This window comes from Pristiophorus japonicus, chromosome 2, assembly GCF_044704955.1.
Source record: "Pristiophorus japonicus isolate sPriJap1 chromosome 2, sPriJap1.hap1, whole genome shotgun sequence".
NCBI classification, from domain to species: domain Eukaryota; kingdom Metazoa; phylum Chordata; class Chondrichthyes; family Pristiophoridae; genus Pristiophorus; species Pristiophorus japonicus.
Window position 1 is genome coordinate 373,851,782 of NC_091978.1, and position 20,873 is coordinate 373,872,654.

At 47.3% G+C, this 20,873-nt stretch overlaps 1 protein-coding gene across 2 annotated transcripts in view; it reads left to right on the forward strand.

Moving 5' to 3' along the window:
* Positions 1–20,873, forward strand: part of bdh2 (3-hydroxybutyrate dehydrogenase, type 2) — a 202,246-nt gene that overhangs the window by 169,718 nt on the left and 11,655 nt on the right. For both annotated transcript variants that reach the window (XM_070873158.1, XM_070873159.1), the window contains 3 exons: positions 6,314–6,374; positions 7,821–7,934; positions 18,345–18,403. In XM_070873158.1, the coding sequence (XP_070729259.1) occupies positions 6,314–6,374; positions 7,821–7,934; positions 18,345–18,403 (234 nt within the window). The remainder of the gene's footprint in view (positions 1–6,313; positions 6,375–7,820; positions 7,935–18,344; positions 18,404–20,873) is intronic.

Genomic DNA, 20,873 nt, shown 5'->3' on the forward strand with positions numbered 1-20,873 from the left:
TGCACGGCCACGCGGCTGGTGTGATCGGACTATCGCGCATGGTGGGTTCATCCTCGTGGTTGACAGCGAGGTCGATTGTATTAGTGGGTCGCTGGGGACCAGGTCCTTTCACAGTGGTTCATGATTATCTGTAGTTCGCAATTTGGTCTGGTCCAAATGCTTTCTGCATTTGTCCATGATTTCACAACAAACACTCCATTTTCATCACAAACACTCCATTCCCCTCTTTAGCTAATACAGTGCTAGCAGCCCATCTGGGGCCATGAACATGGTCTACATCATTTATTCTGATGTCGCGTGGAGTAGCCATGTGATCATGGTACATTCTTTGCTGATAGCATACGGAAGGCTCGGTTCTGAGTGATTCTTTCCGGTGACTGCGTAGCACCCGGGATAGCCGGGTCTGTAGGGAGTCTACCGTGACACATGTGGTGGTTGGCTTTATGATTTGGGCAGCCCGCTCTGGACTATTGTCGCTGACCCTAAGATCTGGCAAGCCAAGGATGGCCGATATGGCCTTGAGACTTTCAGTTTTGGTGGGAGGCCGCGTGGTCCCCGTGGATCCTGGACCATGGTGTGGAGGTCCCGGACCACCGACTGTGTAGCCTCCCTGCCTTTCTTTGCAGGGTTGTAGGGTTGCCCCATAGGGGGCAATCTGATGGGATGAGCATTTCGTCTTTGCGACGGATAAGCTGCAACATCCCGTCTAGTGTTTCGCTGTTAGCAGGCGATAACGTGGGATTCTTGCTGGTCCAGGTCCTAAACTGGGGGACCGTTATGGTTGACCCCTCGCTTTCTAGCACTTCCATAACAACAAGCAGGTCTGCGGGCTGCGCCATTTCCGCTGGTGGGCAACGGTAGCCAACTGAGGGCATTAGCGCTGTTCTCAATGCCTGGCCTGTGGCGGATCATGTTACAGTGCACAGACAGTGTTAGACATATTCGAAACAAAGCATTGATAATAGTGCCTCTGCTCTCCAAAAACTGTGAGATTGGCAGCTTGTCTGACTCGAGCAAATATTGGGACACTCTTTGGTACATCTCTTTTGTCCCGTGACCACAGGTTACTGCCTTGGTTAACTGATTGGATACATGTACAACCAGTTGGGGCTCGCCCACTACTTTGGCTTGGTGCACAACACGCCCGACCCGTGTGATAACACATCACTTGCTACAAATACTTTGTTAGATACATATGCAACTGGTTGGTATTAGCCCGCTACTTTGGCTTGTTGTAAGGTACCCCCGACTCCTATGATAATACATAATTGGCCGCGAAAGAGCGCTCACTTGGGTTACACAGTGCAAACAACTTATTGAAACATAATGGGTTCCTGGCCTTCTCAGCGGCCACCCCTTTACCTTTGCCCCAAGCCCAGTCTTCCTTGCTGGGCAACACCTGCTCTGTTTCGTTCTGGCGACATCCCATGGTCTGGACACACTTTCGGCCCGTGGTCTGGACGCGCTCTTGTCCGTGGTCTGGATGCTCTTTTGTTCCGTGATCTGGACGCGCACTTGTCCGTGTCCGTGATGCCGAATGCCGCAATCTTCCTCCCCAGGGATTTTGCCTCTGGCATCAGGAAAGACGCATTCGGATCATTCCGGCCGGAGTCCCACTCTGCTTGGTCGACCTGCAGCCTTTTCCATCGTCGCGAAGAGGTCGTCGACTTCGGGTGGTGGGTACCGCGCCTGTACTGCTGCTCGGTTGATCTTTACCTCCTCATGGTCGTGATGAGCAACCTGTGCCTCGGGGATCTGCAAATGGATCTGCAATCCGATGCCTGGTTCAGCTGAAGATGGGGGCTTGCTCAGCTTTTGAGCAAGGGAGATGTCATTCACCAGAGAAGGTACACAGAGGTCTTCCCAGTTCCATTGAATCTTCCCCATCCACCTTCTACCAAGCAGCGTTGGCCCATCACCTGAAACAACCCACAGTGGTAAATCGTGCACCACTCCCTCATGGGATACTCTTATGTCCGCACTACCAATAATTGGTATCAGTTCCTTGGTGTAGGTGCGCAGCTTTGCCTGAACTGGGATCAGCTTGGGCCTTTGTGCTCTGTCGCCCCACAGCCTCTCGAATGCCTTCTGGTTCATTATTGATTGACTTGCCCCGTGTCCAATTCCATGGCGACTGGAGTGCCGCTGAGTTTAACTTTTAACATTGGAGAGCTTTTGATGATGAAGGTGTGTATCCCATATACTTCCTCTTCATCCTCAGGTTGAGTTACCTTTCCTGCTCGTTCAGCGTGATCCTTGCTGGATCAGTCGTCCTCTCTGCCACATGGTGAGACACAGGTCATTTGCACATTTGCTGGAGGTGCCCCATTGTTCCACAGCCCTTGCACACATAGTGCTTGAATCGACATTGATGGGCTCTCTGCCTGCCCCCGCAGCGCCAACATGGCGTTAATGGATACACATTCACACCCCATGGTGGCCTCTGCCATGTACAGTTCTGCCTGCTGAAAGCATTATTTTATGCACAGTACTTGCCATTGAGCTTCGATTCTGTGAAGATATCTGTTTCATGTTGTCGCTCGTGGATATGAAAGCCTGGGCTATCGTGATGGCCTTGCTCAGATCTAGGGATTCGGCAGACAGCAGTTTGCGAAGAATGACCTCGTGGCCAATTCCAAGCATGAAGAAGTCCCGCAACATTTCCCCCAAAGATCCGGCAAATTCACACTGTCCTGCAAGGCATCTTAGGTCGGCCACAAAGCTCGCCATGGTCTGGGCTCCGGAGCGATGGTGCATGTAAAAGCGATACCTGGCCATTAAGATGCACTCCTTCGGCTTGAGGTGTTCCCGAACCAGCGTACACAGCTCTGTGTAAGTCTTGTCCGTTGGTTTGTCCGGTTTTTGAGGAGGCCATATATCGAAGACCCACATACAGTGAGGAGAATCGCCCTACGTTTGATCGCCATCTCAGCCTTGTCCAGTTTATTGGCCACGAAGTACTGGTCGAGATGCTCAACGAAGGCTTCCCAATCATCACCCTCAACAAATCTCTCAAAAATACCAACAGCAGCCATTACCGCGTGAAAGTTTGTGATCCGTTACTCGTCGCCAATTTGTTATGTTCAGAATAACTCCACTGTGTTGTAAGCTCAAACTGTTGTGACCTTGGTCTCTTTATTCAGACTCCAGAGTGAGGAAGCAGCATGGTGAATTACCTTTTATACCTGCTTGCCCAGGGTGCACAGGTGACCCTTAGGGCTCCCACAGGTGTGCCCCCTGGTGGCAAGTCTTGCATATTGGTGAGGTTTACATACATACATAACAGTCATCATTAGGAAGTTGTAGAAAATCCAGTTTCGCTTTTATTACATGAAAGGAACGGTGTGACGAGCCTGAAAGTTGAGAAGGTCATCCAGATTTTTAGGTTTGGTATCCCAACAACAACAACAATAACTTGTATTTATATAGCGCCTTTAACATAGTGAAACGTTCCAAGGCGCTTCACAGGAGTATTATGCGATAAAAATTTGACACCGAGCAGCATAAGTAGAAATTAGGGCAGGTGACCAAAAGTTTTGTCAAAGAGGTAGGTTTTAAGGAGCATCTTGAAGGAGGAAAGAGAGGCGGAGAGGTTTAGGCAGGGAGTTCCAGAGCTTAGGGCCCAGGCAATAAAAGGCATGGCCACCAATGGTTGAGCGATTATAATCAGGGATGCTCAAGAGGGCAGAATTAGAGGAGTACTGATATCTCGGGGGATTGTGGAGCTTGAGGGGATTACAGAGATAGAGAGGAGCAAGGCCATGGAGGGATTTGAAAATAAGAATGAGAATTTTGAATCGAGGCGTTGCTTAACCAGGAGCCATTGTAGGTCAGCGAGCACAGGGGGTGATGGGTGAGTGGGACTTGGTGCGAGTCAGGACACAGGGCAGTGAGCACAGGGGGTGATGGGTGAGTGGGACTTGGTGCGAGTCAGGACACAGGGCAGTGAGCACAGGGGGTGATGGGTGAGTGGGACTTGGTGCGAGTCAGGACACAGGGCAGCGAGCACAGCGGGTGATGAGTGAGCGGGCCTTGGTGTGAGTTGGGACACGGGACAGCCAAGTTTTGGATCACCTCTAGTTTACCTTTGTGCGTTTATACACATGCATTGTAAACTTATGATAGACCTGCTTGTATTTTCTCTTAGTCTGACCCCATCTAATACTGCACTACGGGCTGTATCTCTTACTCTGTTGTGCTGTTGGGTATTCGCTACAGAACTTAATCCAGCATGCCCAGGCTGAATTAGCTGTTGTAATTTTTTTATAACTGCAGGCAAGGTTCTATTCCCCTGCTGGTACTCTGCCAACAGAGTTCTCCATATGCTGGACAGGAGAGCCATTGCTGAGACCTGAATTCAGAATGTGATACCGAATCCCAAAATCAACCAATTTAGTGGCGTGATCATAAATTGACTCATTGGGATGGAAAATGTCCACTCTTTAGCTATCATTGTAAGCATTTTCATGTCCACAGGCCGTGGAGAGGCATTTGATTGCTGCCTCTGAGCCACATAGTCCCAAGCACCAAGGTCACAGATATTGAAATCGAGTCTTGCAAGCAGGAGTGATCTGCTGGGCGAGGGTGAAATGGAAGCATGGGCTGGGGTGATTAACAACTGCTCCATTACCTGGATGTCTCCATAATCATCGGTACGGGTCTCCTTGTGTGGGGTGGGGAGGGGGGAGGGGGGAGGGAGGTGGTAGAGCAGATAGTGTCTGAGTGAACTGAGGCACTCAGACGAGTGGCATCTGCGTACGGGGTTCAAGGAGAGTTTGTGCTGCTCCCTGACAGTCTCGTAACTGCTTCTCTAGCCCCGGAATACGTCTTCCATATTACTTATTTTCTCCTTTTTAGGTGGAAAGTTCCATTGTCCTCTTTGTGCCAATAAATATATCTGACAGCACTGTAGCTGCTGAATATTCTTTGAAACCTACTCCAGGTGCTAGAGGTGGATTGGAAGAAGGTTGCCAGTATTTTCTGATTCAGCGTTAATTGCCATCTGAACGCAGGGCCAATCAATACTAAGCATTTAATCGTGCTTTTAGAAAGGAATGGGGCTCGCAGCCTTGCCATATTTATCCTGGCATCGCCACCCGCTCCCTCTTCACCTGTGATTTGTGCTTACCTGGTTCCCCTTCAAACCTATTACCTACAGGCTCTGGGTGGGAGTATTTGAGTTGGAGTGCTTGGTATAGCATGCTGTAACGTGCTTGGAGTCGAGTTGCCCTCTGTCTTCTGCATCTTGGGAAGGACCTACAGGAAAATAAAAGCAGTATATTTTGCAGTGTATCCCCCAAATAATGGCTCCAAAGTTAGATCATACAGCTTGAGTGCATTATGCTGCAGATCAACAAATATCCACCCTGTAGTATTTCATGTGGAACCTATAAGAGGCAATGCACATCTTGATCTGGTAATGGTAAGTAACCCAGCTAACGTACAAGGGAATGGTAGTCGTAATACTCTTGAAGGATAGTGACCATAGAATGATTAGGTTCAACATGATATGGAATTCAGAAGGAACAGGAGCCAGGTATAGAAGTTAAAGTGACTAACTTTAACGAGATGAGGGAACAGCTTAAGCAAATTGATTAGTGGGGTTTGTTAAACAATATTTCAGGAGCGGACAAGTGGAATACCTTTAAAGGCATAATTCTGAGCATACGGGATAAAGGCAGACAGTGCTGAAGCAACACTACTGGAGTATTACATGCTTTGCGCTTGCAAAAATTACAATCCATCAATTCTGTCAGAATTTCAGTCAACCCTCATTTAGTACCGATAGCGGGCTCCTGGCCTGGATGGAGTATGGTGCTGGAATCTCTCCAAAGGGGACATGGCAGGAATACCAGCATATTAATGGCCCTGAAAGATTTGCAGCCACTGAAAGGTAAGTTGCCAGATATGGGGCGAAAACATTTTTCCAGCATTTTCAAAGGAACGTCCAACCTTCAGATCCATTCTCCCATTGAGCGAGATTCTTTTATATCAGGAAATGTCTCTTCCTTCCAACAAGGGCCCTTTGTTTATTAGCCTTCAATTGCTGGTGTATGTTTAAACTTGTAATTGTTATTTATGCTCTTGTGGTTAGTAGCAGATTTTACTATTCAAATTAATTTACAAATTTTTAGGTAAAAAAGAATGTCAGTGTAGTTTGAGTTTCTTCCTAGTCTATGCAACAGCTATAATTGTGACTGCATTGTATTTTGGAGATGCACTTTGTTTCTAAGTCTATACCAATCACTCCGACCCAACGTACTTATCCTGTGGTAATTTTTGTTTCTTTCATTGATTTTCTTTTTAAATGCAGATGCTTACTCAGAGGTCTGGCCATATCATCAACATGTCCTCTGTGGCATCCAGCATCAAAGGTGAGCGATTTAGCACTGTCACTGCGCTGGCAAGAACTGATGAGAGTGCAGGACAAGCTGCCTTTCTGTTGAGTTCTCACCTCACGTTTTCTCGACTGCATCATTTGCAAAGACCTCAATCTGATTTGGCTGTTAACCACCCCATGAGTCTGTAATAATTGATCATTGAGTTTCTTGTTGCCTATATCCTATCCTGTACCAAGCCCCCATCACCCATCACACCCTCCTTGCTGACCTACATTGGCTCCCGATCCCTTTAAAGCTTCAAATTTAAAATTCTAATCCCCCTGTTTAAACCCTTTATGACCTTGCTCCTCTCTCTCTCTGTTCCTTCCTCCAGCTCTATAGCCTCCCCAAACACTCCATTCCTCTGATTCTGACCTTTTGTGCCAACCCTCTCTGTTCACCCCACCATTGGCAGCCGTGCCTTCTGCTCTGGAATTCCCTCCACATCCTTCGCCTTATTTACGGCCCTCCTTGAAACTTAACTCTTTGACCAAGCTTTTGATCACCCCTCCTGGTATCTTCTTCTTTGGCTATATTATTCCATTCTCTATATTACGCCCCTGTGAAGCGCCTTGGATCATTTTACTACATTAAAGGATTATATAATCCCCCCCCCCCAAACCAAACAGCAATCCTCCCCGCCCCCAAACCAAACCAAACAGCAATCCCCCCCCAAACCAAACAATAATCCCCCCCCCAAACCAAACAGCAATCCTCCCCGCCCCCAAACCAAACCAAACAGCAATCCCCCCCGCAAAACCAAACAGCAATCCCCCCTCCAAACCAAACGCTCCCCCCCCGCAAACCAAACAGCAATTCCCCTCCCCCCCCACAAACCAAACAGCAATTCTCCTTCCTCCCTCCCCCCCCCCCCCAATCTTTTTCATTTTCCAACATGAACATGTTGACTGAATGGCTGTGTTTCTAGATTAAGCATAGAAAATATTTTTTAGGTATGTACATTGGATGAGAAAGTTGTTTTAGTTGTGAACTGTAATTTAATTGCACAACCAGCAATTCAGTGTCTACGATTTAAGAAAATATTATTGCTCAGATGACATATTTTGACCTGCTGCAGGAGAGTGTAATTGGAAAATCCCAAGCTTTGCACATTCGTTGTCTTTTTTATTTGACAAAATCAGTTTTCTGTGGTTCAGTACAGTTGATGCTAACGGATTGCTTAGGTCTGGCAATATATATAGAATGCCAAATTGAATTTGAAGCCTGAAAATGAGCAAGGTTCCACACCACTGGCACACACTGGAAAGTGCATTGTTGTTCGAGGGATTTTTTAATATATTTACTTTTGATGGAACTGACTGTTCAGTTAAAGGTTTTAGATATCCAATGCCTGGTGTCCATTCTTTCCTTTTGTAAAACATTTTGTGTTTTTTTTGGAGAGAGAATTATTGTTAATGGCTCTTCGTATATTCCTTACAGGAGTTGTCAACAGATGTGTGTATAGCACCTCCAAGGCAGCTGTGATTGGATTGACTAAGTCTGTCGCTGCAGACTTCATTGAACAAGGCATAAGATGCAACTGTGTATGCCCTGGTAATCATGCAGCTTTTTCTCATGGAGAACCTCTTGCACCCCTTCATGCACATCGTTATGACATTTCCATTCTTCACCCTTGCATATGTATCTACTGTATTGATTAGATTGGGCCTATACTCTCTGGAGTTTAGAAGAATGAGAGGTGATCTCATTGAAACATACAACATTCTAAGGGGGATTGACAGGGTAGATGCAGAGAGGTTGTTTCCCCCGGGCTGGGGAGTCTAGAACCAGGGGTCACAGTCTCAGGATAAGGGGTCAGCCATTTAAGACTGAGATGAGGAGAAATTTCTTCACTCAGAGGGTGGTGAATCTTTGGAATTCTCTGCCCCAGAGGGCTGTTGATGCGGAATCGTTGAATATATTCAAGGTTGAGATCGATAGATTTTTGGGGAATCAAGGGATATGGGGATAGGATGGGAAAGTGGAGCTGTGGTCAAAGATCAGCCATGATCTTATTGAATAGTGGAGCAGGCTCGAGAGGCCGTGTGGCCTACTCCTAATTCTTACGGGCTAGACTTTCCACTACGGGTCCATCGCTGAAAAAAATGGGCCTTGTTCCAGCGATGTGGAACGTCTCAGCCTTGCTGATCGCTGGTACATCGCCCATTTTTTTTGTTGCGATTTTCCACTCGGCCTTAGCCCGGCGATGTGGAATGGGCGATGTGGTTTTCCAGCGATGTCACGATCGGCCACCGAAAACGGGAAGTAAAAAAAAAAGCTTCCCTAGCAATGGCATTCTGTGCAAGTTAATTTTTTGGGGGGCCGATTTTTTTTTTACTGTGTTTTGGGAGGTCAGGGGTTATCACACATGCTCAGAAGGCACAGGATGGAGGAGAAAGAGAGAGAGAGAGAGAATCAATTGAAAAGGCGCTGAAATGAATAAATCGCAAATGGAGGCGTCGGAGGGAGATGGGAAAAGGGCAAAGCCCTTTAGTGATGAGGCTAACGAGGCCCTTGTCAGCGAGGTGATTGCACGCTGGGGGACTTAACTCGGGGTGCTCATAGAAAACCCCCACCGCGTGCATATCGAAAAATCTGGGTAGAGATTGCTACCATGGTGACCTCGGCATCTAATGAGGCAAGGGGCTCGGACCAATGCCGTAAACGTTGAATAGCCTGGTGGCTGCAGCAAGAGTAAGTAGCATTTTGTTTTACTTATGAAAATTGTGAGTATAAAATTGAATCCCTTGGATGGAGTTATATTTAATGATTCATACATGTATTACATAAACTCCATCTTAAGATCCCATAAAGTCCATAGCGAGATGTATATGTGTAAATGTGTCAAGCTGTAGCATGTAATGTTTTAACTGTTGTGACTTAATGATACTACCTAGTCTATTAGCTTATGCTTATGCACTGCTCTTTGCTCGTTTGCAGAAGAAGATATCGAACAACACGGCAGAGCAGAGGCGTACCGGGGGGGGGGGGGGGGGGCGCTGCTCTGTTGACGCCACTAACGGACCTGGAGGAGCATGTGACCGCGCACGTAGGCTCCGAAACTCATTCGGTCACCACATGCGGTCTGGCAGAGCCCAGTGATGTGTCTCGTGAGTAATGTGCCAAACAGTATTCAAGAGTAATATACTGTCATGTCCTGTAAATATAATGCAATACGGAGTATACGATTTATGTTATGTCATGTCATGCATGTGGCCTTTGTACATAAGAAGCTATTGCTGCAGCTTTCTGTGGTAGTGAAATGTATTGCTATGTAACGTCGCTCGTTAATGTGTGTTTCCTTATGCTCTAAGCTCTTTAATAATCTCTCATTTGCTTTTAAGGTCACCCTGAAACCTTGGTCAAGGTGCAATCCACACCTTCACCGACAAGAAATGTTGAGGAGGAGGAGGAGCACCAGATGCCTACTGAGCCTGAAGAGGAGGAGGAGGACGACATTTTTTGGGGGGGATGATCCTGCGGTCGTCTCAATTGAGACAGAAGAGGCACCAGGATCAAGCGGCGTGCAACCGACAAACCAAGGCGCCCCATTTCGCACACGCCGACCCCACGGAGGCCAGATCAGCGAGGTCAGCAATCGCCTCCAGCTGATCACTTGGAGGGCTTGATGTCCCTGTGCGCGGAGACGGTCGTGATAGGCCACAACCTTTTCCAGGGGTTCACACAGTTCGCGCAAGACTTCTCACGGGTGTTTGCCGTGTTACCCGAGCTACTGGAGGTAGCACGGCAGACCCTGGAAGGGGTCCTTCCGCATGAGCTGCTGGCTGGACACGGCACTGCACCCTAAAGTATCGTACGTCCTGGTGACACCCAGAGCACGCAAGCGTGTATGGAGGATTCAGTTCCTCTGGACTCGGAAGACAAGCACACAGTTTTTGACTAGGTACAATAAGGGGTCCTAGCTTGTTCAGGTTTTGATCTGCCAAGCAGTGACGGGTGATTGCTCACTCTCAAATCCTTCCATAACCATGGCTAAATCTGCGGGCTGTGCCATTTCCACTTCCGTGGTGGGCAATGGCAGCCTACTGAGAGCATCGGCGCAGTTTTCTGTGCCTGGCCTGTGGCGGATGGCGTAGTTGTATGCGGATAACGTGAGCGTCCATCTCTGGATGCGGGCCGATGGGTTGGTATTTATCCCCTTACTCTCGAAAAACAGAGATATAAGTGGCTTGTGGTCAGTTTCCAATTCGAATTTTAGCCCAAACAGGTATTGATGCATTTTCTTTACCCCATTGACACACGCTAACGCTTCTTTCTCAATCATGCTGTAAAGGGGCTTTCAGGGCAACGTGTGTGCAGTCTATTGCTTCCTGCACCATGGGGAAGTTTGCTATTCTCGAGAAACCCAAAGCCCTCCTGGTCTGTGGTTATAGGGAACATTTGCGCTGTCATGGTATGCACTTTGTTATAGCCGCCTGCTCTCTACCTGTTCATGTAGATCAGGGTGAACTAACAAGAGCCTTGTCTTAAGTGCTCTTTTCATGAGCAGTTCAGCAGGTGGGATCCCAGTGAGTGAGCAGGGTCTCGTGCGGTAGCTAAGCAGGACTCGGGATAGGCGAGTCTGCAGTGAGCCTTCAGTTACCCTCTTCAAGCCTTGCTTGATGGTTTGCACTGCTCTCTCTGACTGACCATTGGACGCTGGTTTAAACAGAGCAGATGTGACATGTTTGATCCCGTTACGGGTCATGAATTCTTTGAACTCGGCACTGGTAACTCATGGCTCGTTGTCGCTCACCAGGACATCGGGTAGGCAGTGTGTGGCAAACATGGCCCGCAGGCTTTCAGTAGTGGCAGCGGACGTGCTAGCCGACATTATCTCACATTCAATCCACTTGGGAGTACACGTCTACAACCACAAGGAACATTTTACCCAAGAACGGGCCTGCATAGTCGACCTGTACCCTCGTCCACAGTTTGGAAGGCCAAGACCATAAACTTAGCGGCGTCTCCCTGGGTACATTGCTTAACTGTGAGCATGTATTACATCTGTGAACGCAGGACTCTTAAGTCCGCATCGATACCGGGCCACCACACGTGGGATCTGGCTATCGCTTTCATCATTACGATGCCTGGGTGGCTACTGTGGAGGTCATTGGTGAAGGTGTCTCTGCCATTCTTGGGGACCACTACTCGATTGCCCCACAGAAGGCAGTCTGCCTGTATAGACATTTCATCTTTGCGCCGCTGGAACGGTTTTATCTCTTCCTGCATTTCCACTGGGACACTGGACCAGCTCCCGTGAAGCACACAGCTTTTGACTAGAGATAATAAGGGGTCCTGGCTTGTCCAGGTTTTGATCTGCCGGGCAGTGACAGGTGATTGCTCACTCTCAAATGCTTCCATAACCATGGCTAGATCTGCGGGCTGCACTATTTCTACCTCCCAATGGGCAATGACATCGGCGCAGTTTTCTGTGCCTGGCCTGTGATGGATGGCGTAGTTGTATGTGGACAACGTGAGCACCCATCTCTGTATGCGGACCGATGCGTTGTTATTTATCCCTTTACTCTCGGAGAACAGGGATATAAGTGGCTTATGGTCAGTTTCCAATTCGAATTTTAGCCCAAACAGGTATTGATGCATTTTCTTTATCCCATAGACACACGCTAACGCTTCTTTCTCAATCATGCTGTAGGCTCTTTTAGCCTTAGACAGACCCCTGGATGCATAAGCAACCGGTTGCAGTTTCCCGTTGTCCTCCTTTGGCTCGTTTACCACGAAGGAGCTCCGCATAAAGCATTTGCTTAGGGAGTCTCGTATCTGGCATGTGACCTATATGGCCTGCCCAGCGAAGCTGATCGAGTGTGGTCAGTGCTTCAATACTGGGGATGTTAGCCTGGTCGAGGACACTGATGTTGGTGCGCCTGTCCTCCCAGGAGATTTGCAGGATCTTGCGGAGACATCGTTGGTGATATATCTCCAACGACTTGAGGTGCCTTCTATACATTGTCCATGCCTCAGATCCATACAGGAGGGCAGGTATTACTACAGCCCTATAGACCATGAGCTCGGTGGTAGATTTGAGGGCCTGGTCTTCAAACACTCTTTTCCTCAGACGGCACACTGGAGGCAATGTTGAATCTCCGCATCAATGTCTGCCTTTGTTGATAAGAGGCTCCCGAGATATGGGAAATGGGCCACGTTGTCAAGGGCTGCGCCATGAATCTTGATAATTGGAGGGCAGTGCTGTGCGGCGGTGACAGGCTGGTGGAGGACCTTTGTCTTACAGATGTTAAGCGTAAGGCCCATGCTTTCATATGCCCCAGTGAATACATTGACTATATCCTGGAGTTCAGCCTCTGAATGTGCACAGACGCAGGCGTCGTCCATATACTGCAGCTCAACGACAGAGTTTGGGGTGATCTTGGACCTGGCCTGGAAGCGGCACAGGTTAAACAGCTTCCTACTTGTTCTGTAGTTTAATTCCACTCCAGCGGGGAGCTTGTTGATTGTGAGGTGGAGAAAGATTGAGAAGAGGGTTGGAGCGATAACACAGCCTTGTTTGACCCCGGTCCGGACATGAATTGGGTCTGTAATGGATCCGTTGGTAAGGATCACGGCCTGCAGTCATCGTGAAGCAGGCGAAGGATGTTGACAAACTTTTGGGGGCATCCAAAATAGAGGAGGATACTCCATAGACCCTCACGGTTGACAGTGTCAAAGGCCTTTGTAAGATTGAAAAAGGTCATGTATAAGGGCTGGCACTGCTCCCTGCATTTTACCTGCAGCTGTAGCGCTGCAAAGATCATGTCTGTTGTGCCCATAGGGGACGAAATCCGCACTGTGATTCCGGGAGGAGCTCCTCGGCCACAGGGAGAAGTCGATTGAGGAGAACTCTAGCGACAACTTTCCCAATGGCTGATAGCAGGGAGATTCCCCTATAGTTGCCACAGTCAACTAGTATAGATATATAACACATCCTGTGAGCGTAAAGAGCTTCATTCACCTGCCGAACGCAGCAGTGTGTGGCATGCTGAGAGATATGACAGATGTTGCCAGCTGAAGCCTGAAAAGATCCCGATGCATAGAAGGCTAGGGCTGCAGTAGCCTTCACGTCAACGGACAGTGCGGTTCTGATGGTGCTGGAAGGCTGCAGATCATTCTTGACGAGCTGGCAAATCTCATCGATGACCTCCTTCCGGAAGCGCAGCCTCCTAAGACACGCGCTTTCAGACAAGTTGAGGTAAAATTTCTTTTCCAAGTACCTTCGTTGGCTGTACGCTCACCTCCTCTGTCTCTGTCTACGCATTACTCTGCCACCTCTTCGATTGATCCTTTCAGAAACCAGTGTGTGAGCAGTTACGAGTAATGGCACAGAAAGCATCGACCCCATCACTATCAATAATTACTTTCACTTAATTAAACATAGAAACATAGAAAATAGGTGCAGGAGTAGGCCATTCGGCCCTTTGAGCCTGCACCACCATTCAATAAGATCATGGCTGATCATTCACCTCAGTACCCAACTACTCTATCTCTCTATTAATCTCTCTACTCTCTCTACTCTCTACTCTCTCTACACCAATCCCAGTCTAACACTGTATACCAGTCAGTCTAATAGGCCCCAACAATATCAATAATTGTTTTCACTCACTATAAATGCACTTCTCACAAAAAAATGCCTATCCACTAAGCTACTATCAATAAATGTATATATAATTTAATATTCTGAGTTGGTCTATCTGTAAATAACTCACAACTATCTAGCTCGTTTTTTTCAGTTGCCTCCACCCTTCCTCCGATCTTAAAAATGGTGTCCGTAGTGCCCATTTCCTTCTGTAAAGCCCGGGAAAAGCAACTATTTCTCAGCGATGCTTTTGGCCTTCCATCAGCCGGGCAAAGTGCCAGCGATGTGCCGAAAGTTGGGATGGGCCTTGTGTTGGCGATCAGCTTAGCAATCAGTTCGGCGAAGTGAGCTGAAACTTGGGGACTTATTTTTCCGGCGTTGTTTTTGGCCTAGTTTCACTTTTTACTTAAAATGGGCGATAGAGGTCCATTTTGGGCGATAGATGTGCGATGTGAAGTGGAAAGTGTTCTTATGCATTAAGGCATATTGTATCCAGCCTTGTGTCTTCAAATCCAAGAAAATGCCTTATCTGCTGGATTTTAAGTTATTCTCCAGGTTTAAGGAACTATACATGCAGACCCTCTGCAACTACAGCAACTTTTACATATAAAGCATCTTCCAGGTAGAAAATTATAACAAGGTGCTTCACAAAGAGTGGAAAAGAACACCAAACAGGAGTCAGGAAGAGAATTAGGGAAGGTAGCTGAAGTGTGATCGAAGAAGTAGGTTTTGAGGAGGTTTTTGAAGATGGGGATCAGAGTAGCTGGGGGAATGTGTTTAGGAGAAGAATTTGAGGGAGCAGGGCTGAACTACCTGTGATGTAGCAGACAGGAGAACACAAAGTAATCAAGGTTATAGGATTAGCGGCTCATTTCGAGGTCAAGTAGGACACTGAAGGCATTGGGTTTGGCCTCAGTAAGCAACCAGGATGCAGGATTGAATCGGGGGATAAGGTGCTGAAATGGCTCTGGTCTTGCCAATATCTAACTCATTAATAAATTGATGTTGAACAGCACAGGAACAGTCATGCTATTGAGGCTGACGGCAGAGAGGTAAGGCTTGATGCTGTAACTATAAATGCAGAAGCTGACCCCATGCTTACAAACGATGTGGTGTCCTGCAGATGAAGAATAAGAGAGGGTGATGGATTTACCCTTGGAGTATGCCTGATGAAAATCAAGTTCAGATGTGTTGGTACATTGGGATGTTGAAAGAATGGCTAGGCAGGAGAAGACCACAAATAAGAGAAAGTGGAGGAGGATAGAGTAGTCCTATCAAAGGCCATGCAGAGAAGGAAAGAAAGTCTTGCATTAATATAGCGCCTTTCATGACCACCAGACATCCCAAAGCATTTTACAGCCAATGAAGATACTGTCAAAGTTGTAATAGAACCATAGAAATCTATAGCACGGAAAGTGGCCATTTCGGCCCATCGTGTCCATTCCGGCCGACAAAAAGCTATCCAGTCTAATCCCACTTTCCAGCTCTTGATCCGTAGCCCTGTAGGTTATGGCACTTTAAGTGCATATCCAAGTACTTTTTAAATGTGCTGAGGCTTTCTGTCTCTACCACCCTTTCAGGCAGTGAGTTCCAGACCCCCACCATCCTCTGGGTGAAGAAATTTCCCCTCATATCTCCTCTAAACCTTCCCCCAATTACTTTAAACTCTAAACCTTCCCCCAATTACTTTAAATCTATGCCCCCTGGTTGTTGACCCCTCTGCCAAGGGAAACCGGTCCTTCCTATCCACTCTATCCAGTGAAGTTGGTTGAGGGATCAGTATTGGCCCCAGGACACCGGGGAGAACTCCCCTTCAAAATAGTACCATGGGATCTTTTATGTCCATCTGAGAGAGCAGACGTGACCTCGGTTCAATGTCTCATCCAAAAGACGGCACCTCCGACAGTGCCGCACTCCCTCAATACTGACCCTCCAACAGTGCAGCTCTCCTCAGTACTGCCCCTCCAGTGCGGTGCTCGCTCAGTACTGCTCCTCCGACAGTGCAGCGCTCCCTCAGTACTGCCCCTCCAGTGCGGCGCTCCCTCAGTACTGCCCCTCCGATAGTGCGGCGCTCCCTCAGTACCACCCCTCTGACAGTGCAGTGCTCCCTCAGCACGGCACTGGAGTGTCAGCCTAGATATTTGTGCTCAAGTCACTGGAGTGGGACTCAAACACACAACCTTCTGACTCAGAGGAGAGGATGCTACCCACTGAGCCACAACTGACACTGAGGTGAGGTCAAGGAGACATAACCTGTGTTGTCAATATCGATGGTCTTTTTTTCCTATACTGAAAATAACGATCTTCCTTTTCCCTTGAGAAATGCCTTTGCTCAGCTGGTGCCACCCCACTACCCAGCTAATGTGATTCCTATTTATAAACATAGAAACATAGAAAATAGTTGCAGGAGTAAGCCATTTGGCCCTTCGAGCCTGCGCCACCATTCAATAAGATCATGGCTGATCATTCCCTCAGTACCCCTTTCCTGCTTTCTCTTCATACCCCTTAATCCCTTTAGCCGTAAGGGCCATATCTAACTCCCTCTTGAATATATCCAATGAACTGACATCAACAATTCTCTGCGGTAAGGAATTCCACAGGTTAACAACTCTCTGAGTGAAGAAGTTTCTCTTCATCTCAGTCCTAAATGGCTTACCCCTTATCCTTAGACTGTGTCCCCTGGTTCTGGACTTGCCCAACATCGGGAACATTCTTCCTGCATCTAACTTGTCCAGTCCCGTCAGAATTTTATATGTTTCTATGAGATCCCCTCTCATCCTTCTAAACTCCAGTGAATACAGGCCCAGTCGATCCAGTCTCTCCTCATATGTCAGTCCAGCCAGCCTGGGAATCAGTCTGGTGAACCTTCGCTGCACTCCCTCAATAGCAAGAATGTCCTTCCTCAGATTAGGAGAGCAAAACTGAACACAATATTCCAGGTGAGGCCTCACCAAGGCCCTGTACAACTGCTGTAAGACCTCCCTGCTCCTATACTCAAATCCCTGATTTATGAAGGCCAACATACCATTTGCATAAAAAGAGAGATAGAACAAGTCCAGGGAACTATAGACCAATTAACTTAACATTAGTGGTAGGAGATAATGGAATCCTCACTGAAAGATGTAATAGAAAAACATCTAGAAACTGAAAATATTATAAAGCACGGATTTCAAAAGGAAATTCATGCTTGACCAACTTTATTGAATGCTTTCAAGAAGTAACAGAAAGGGTAGATAAGGGTAATGCAGTAGTCGTCATATATTTGAATTTCCTAAAGGCCTTTGCTAAGGTACCCTATAGTGGACTCATGACTAAAATTGGAACATGTGGAGTCAGGGGCAGAGGAAACGTCTTTACGTGTAAAATAGGTGCAGGAGTAGGCCATTCGGCCCTTCGAGCCTGCACCACCATTCAATATGATCATGGCTGATCATGCAACTTCAGTACCCCATTCCTGCCTTCTCTCCATACCCCTTGATCCCTTTAGCCGTTAGGGCCATATCTAACTCCCTTTTGAATATATCTAACGAGCTGGCCTCAACAACTCTGCGGTAGGGAATTCCACAGGTTCACAACTCTCTGAGTGAAGAACTTTGTCCTCATCTCGGTCCTAAATGGCTTACCCCTTATTCTTAGACTGTGACCCCTGGTTCTGGACTTCCCCAACATCGGGAACATTCTTCCTGCATCTAACCTGTCCAATCCCGTCAGAATTTTATATGTTTCTATGAGATCCCCTCTCATTCTTCTAAATTCCAGTGAATATAACCCTAGTCGATCCAGTCTTTCTTCATATGTCAGTTCTGCCATCCCGTGAATCAGTCTGGCGAACCTTCGCTGCACTCCCTCAATAGCAAGAATGTCTTTCCTCAGATTAGGAGACCAAAACACTACATAATAGTCAAGGTGTGGCCTCACCAAGGCCCTGTACAACTGCAGTAAGATTTCCCTGCTCCTATACTCAAATCCTCTAGATATGAAGGCCAACATGCCATTTGCCTTCTTCACTGCATGCCGACAGGTAGTGGTTAGAAAGTGGCACTCGTTACCACAGGAAGTGGTTGAGGCGAATAGTATCGATGTATTTAAGGGGAAGCTGGATAAGAGGGAGAAATGAATAGAAGGATATGGTGATGGGGTGAGATGAAGAGGGGTGGGAGGAGGCTGGTGTGGAGCATAAACACCAGCACCGACCTGTTGGGCTGAATGGCCTGTTTCCGTGCTGCACACTCTGTGTAATTCTATGTAATAAGCAGCGTGCTGTTTACCGTCTTTGTTTTTAGCATAATATGAAGTGTTTCTCATTGTAAGCTAACAAATGTGTTACAATTACATGGTGATTTCATACTATATTTTATGTTTTTTTTATTTCCAAGGTACTGTGGACACTCCATCCCTAAGGGGAAGAATCCAAGCCCGACCTAACCCTGAACAGGTAGATATGTAAGGGCTATTACCAGCATATCGCACTCCCAGCTTTAATGGGCTACAATTTTATAGCCTTATCTTCAACCCCATCAACTTTGCAAAGCAGCTTACCCACTTGGGGGTTGCGTTTGTGGAATGAACGGTCGAGAGAATAAGTGATGAACAGTGGCTTACGAATAAACGGATGTAGTCGAGGGCAGATGCAGATTTATGGCATGCATGCACTTTTCCTTTTAGGAGGCAAGTGTAGGCTAACTGCTTGCCAGCGCTAAATGGAGGATGGTGACAAACTTTTGCGGGCAGCCGAAACGGAGGAGGACGCTCCATACACCCTCACGTTTGACCTTGTCAAAGGCCTTTGTGAGGTCAAAGGCGGCCATGTACAAGGGTTGGTGGTGTTCCCTGCATGTCCTTTGTAGTTGTCGCGGATAGTAGTCGTCCCATCCTCTGTCATTGAACTACAGTACACGAATGACGCTTGCATCTGCGCACACTCAGAGGCCGAACTCCAAGTCATCGTCAACACTTTCACCGAGGCGTACGAGAGCATGAGCCTTACACTAAACATCCAGAAGACAAAGGTCCTCTACCAACCTGACCCCGCCACCCAGCACCGCCCCCCGGTCATCAAGATTTACAGCGCAGCCCTGGATAACGTTGGCTATTTTCCATACCTCAGGAGCCTACTATCAGCAAGAGCAAACATTGACAACGAGGTCCAACATCGCCTCCAGTGTGCCAGTGCAGCCTTCAGTTGCCTGAGGAAGAGAGCATTTGAAAACCAGGACCTCAAATCCGGCACCAAGGCAGTAGTGATACCTGCCCTCCTACACAGCTCAGAGACATGGACCATATACAGCAGATACTTCAAAACACTGGTGAAGTATCACCAGCGCTGCCTCCGCAAGATCCTGCAAATCCATTGGCAGGATAGGCGCACCAACGACAGTGTTCTCGCCAACATCCCCAGCACCACGCTCGATCAGTTTTGTTGGGCAGGCCACATCGTCCGCATGCCTGGACATTCTTGCTTTTGAGGGAGTGCAGTGAAGGTTCACCAGACTGATTCCAGGGATGGCTGGACTGTCATATGAGGAGAGACTGGATCAACTGGGCCTTTATTCACTGGAGTTGAGAAGAATGATAGGGGATCTCAGAGAAACGTATAAGATTCTGATGGGACTGGACAGGTTAGATGCGGGAAGAATGTTCACGATGTTGGGGATGTCCAGAACCAGGGCTCACAGTCTTAGGATAAGGGGTAGGCCATTCAGGACTGAGATGAGGAGAAACTTCTTCACTCAGAAAGTTGTTAACCTGTGGAATTCCCTGCCGCAGAGAGTTGTTGATTCCAATTCATTGGATATATTCAAGAGGGAGTTGGATATGGCCCTTACGGCTAAAGGGATCAAGGGGTATGGAGAGTAAGCAGGAAAGGGGTACTAAGGGAATGATCAGCCATGATCTTATTGAATGGTGGTGCAGGCTCGAAGGGCCGAATGGCCTACTCCTGCAACTATTTTCTATGTTTCTATGACATGAGACTCTACCTAAACGCACGTAGCATTCAAAATAAAGTAAATGAGTTGACGGCACAAATCATTACAAATGGGTATGATTTGGTGGCCATTACAGAAACGTGGTTGCAGGGTGGCCAAGACTGGGAATTAAACATACATGAGTATCTGACAATTCGTAAAGATAGACCAGAAGGGAAAGGAGGTGGGTAGCTCTGTTAATAAAGGATGACATCAGGGCAGTTGTGAGAGATGATATTGGCTCTAATGAACAAAATGTTGAATCATTGTGGGTGGAGATTAGAGATAGTAAGGGGAAAAAGTCACTGGCGGGCGTAGTTTATAGGTCACCAAATAATAACTTCTCGGTGGGGCGGACAATAATCAAGGGAATAATGGAGGCATGTGAAAAAGGAACGGCAGTAATCATGGGGGATTTTAACCGACATATCGATTGGTCAAATCAAATAGCATGGGGTAGCCTTGAGGAGGAATTCATCGAATGCATACGGGATTGTTTCTTAGAACAGTATGTTACAGTATGAAGGGAGCAAGCTATTTTAGATCTGGTCCTGTGTAATGAGACAGGAATAATAAACGATCTCCTAGTAAAAGATCCTCTCGGAATGAGTGATCACAGTATGGTTGAATTTGAAATACAGATTGAGGGTGAGGAAGTAGTGTCTCAAACGAGTGTACTGTGCTTAAACAAAGGGGACTACAGTGGGATGAGGGCAGAGTTGGCTAAAGTAGACTGGGAACACAGACTAAACGGTGGCACAATTGAGGAACAGTGGAGGACTTTTAAGCAGCTCTTTCATAGTGCTCCACAAAAATATATTCCAGTGAAAAAGAAGGGCGGTAAGAGAAGGGATAACCAGCTGTGGATAACCAAGGAAATAAAGGAGAGTATCAAATTAAAAACCAATGCGTATAAGGCGGCCAAGGTTAGTGGGAAAA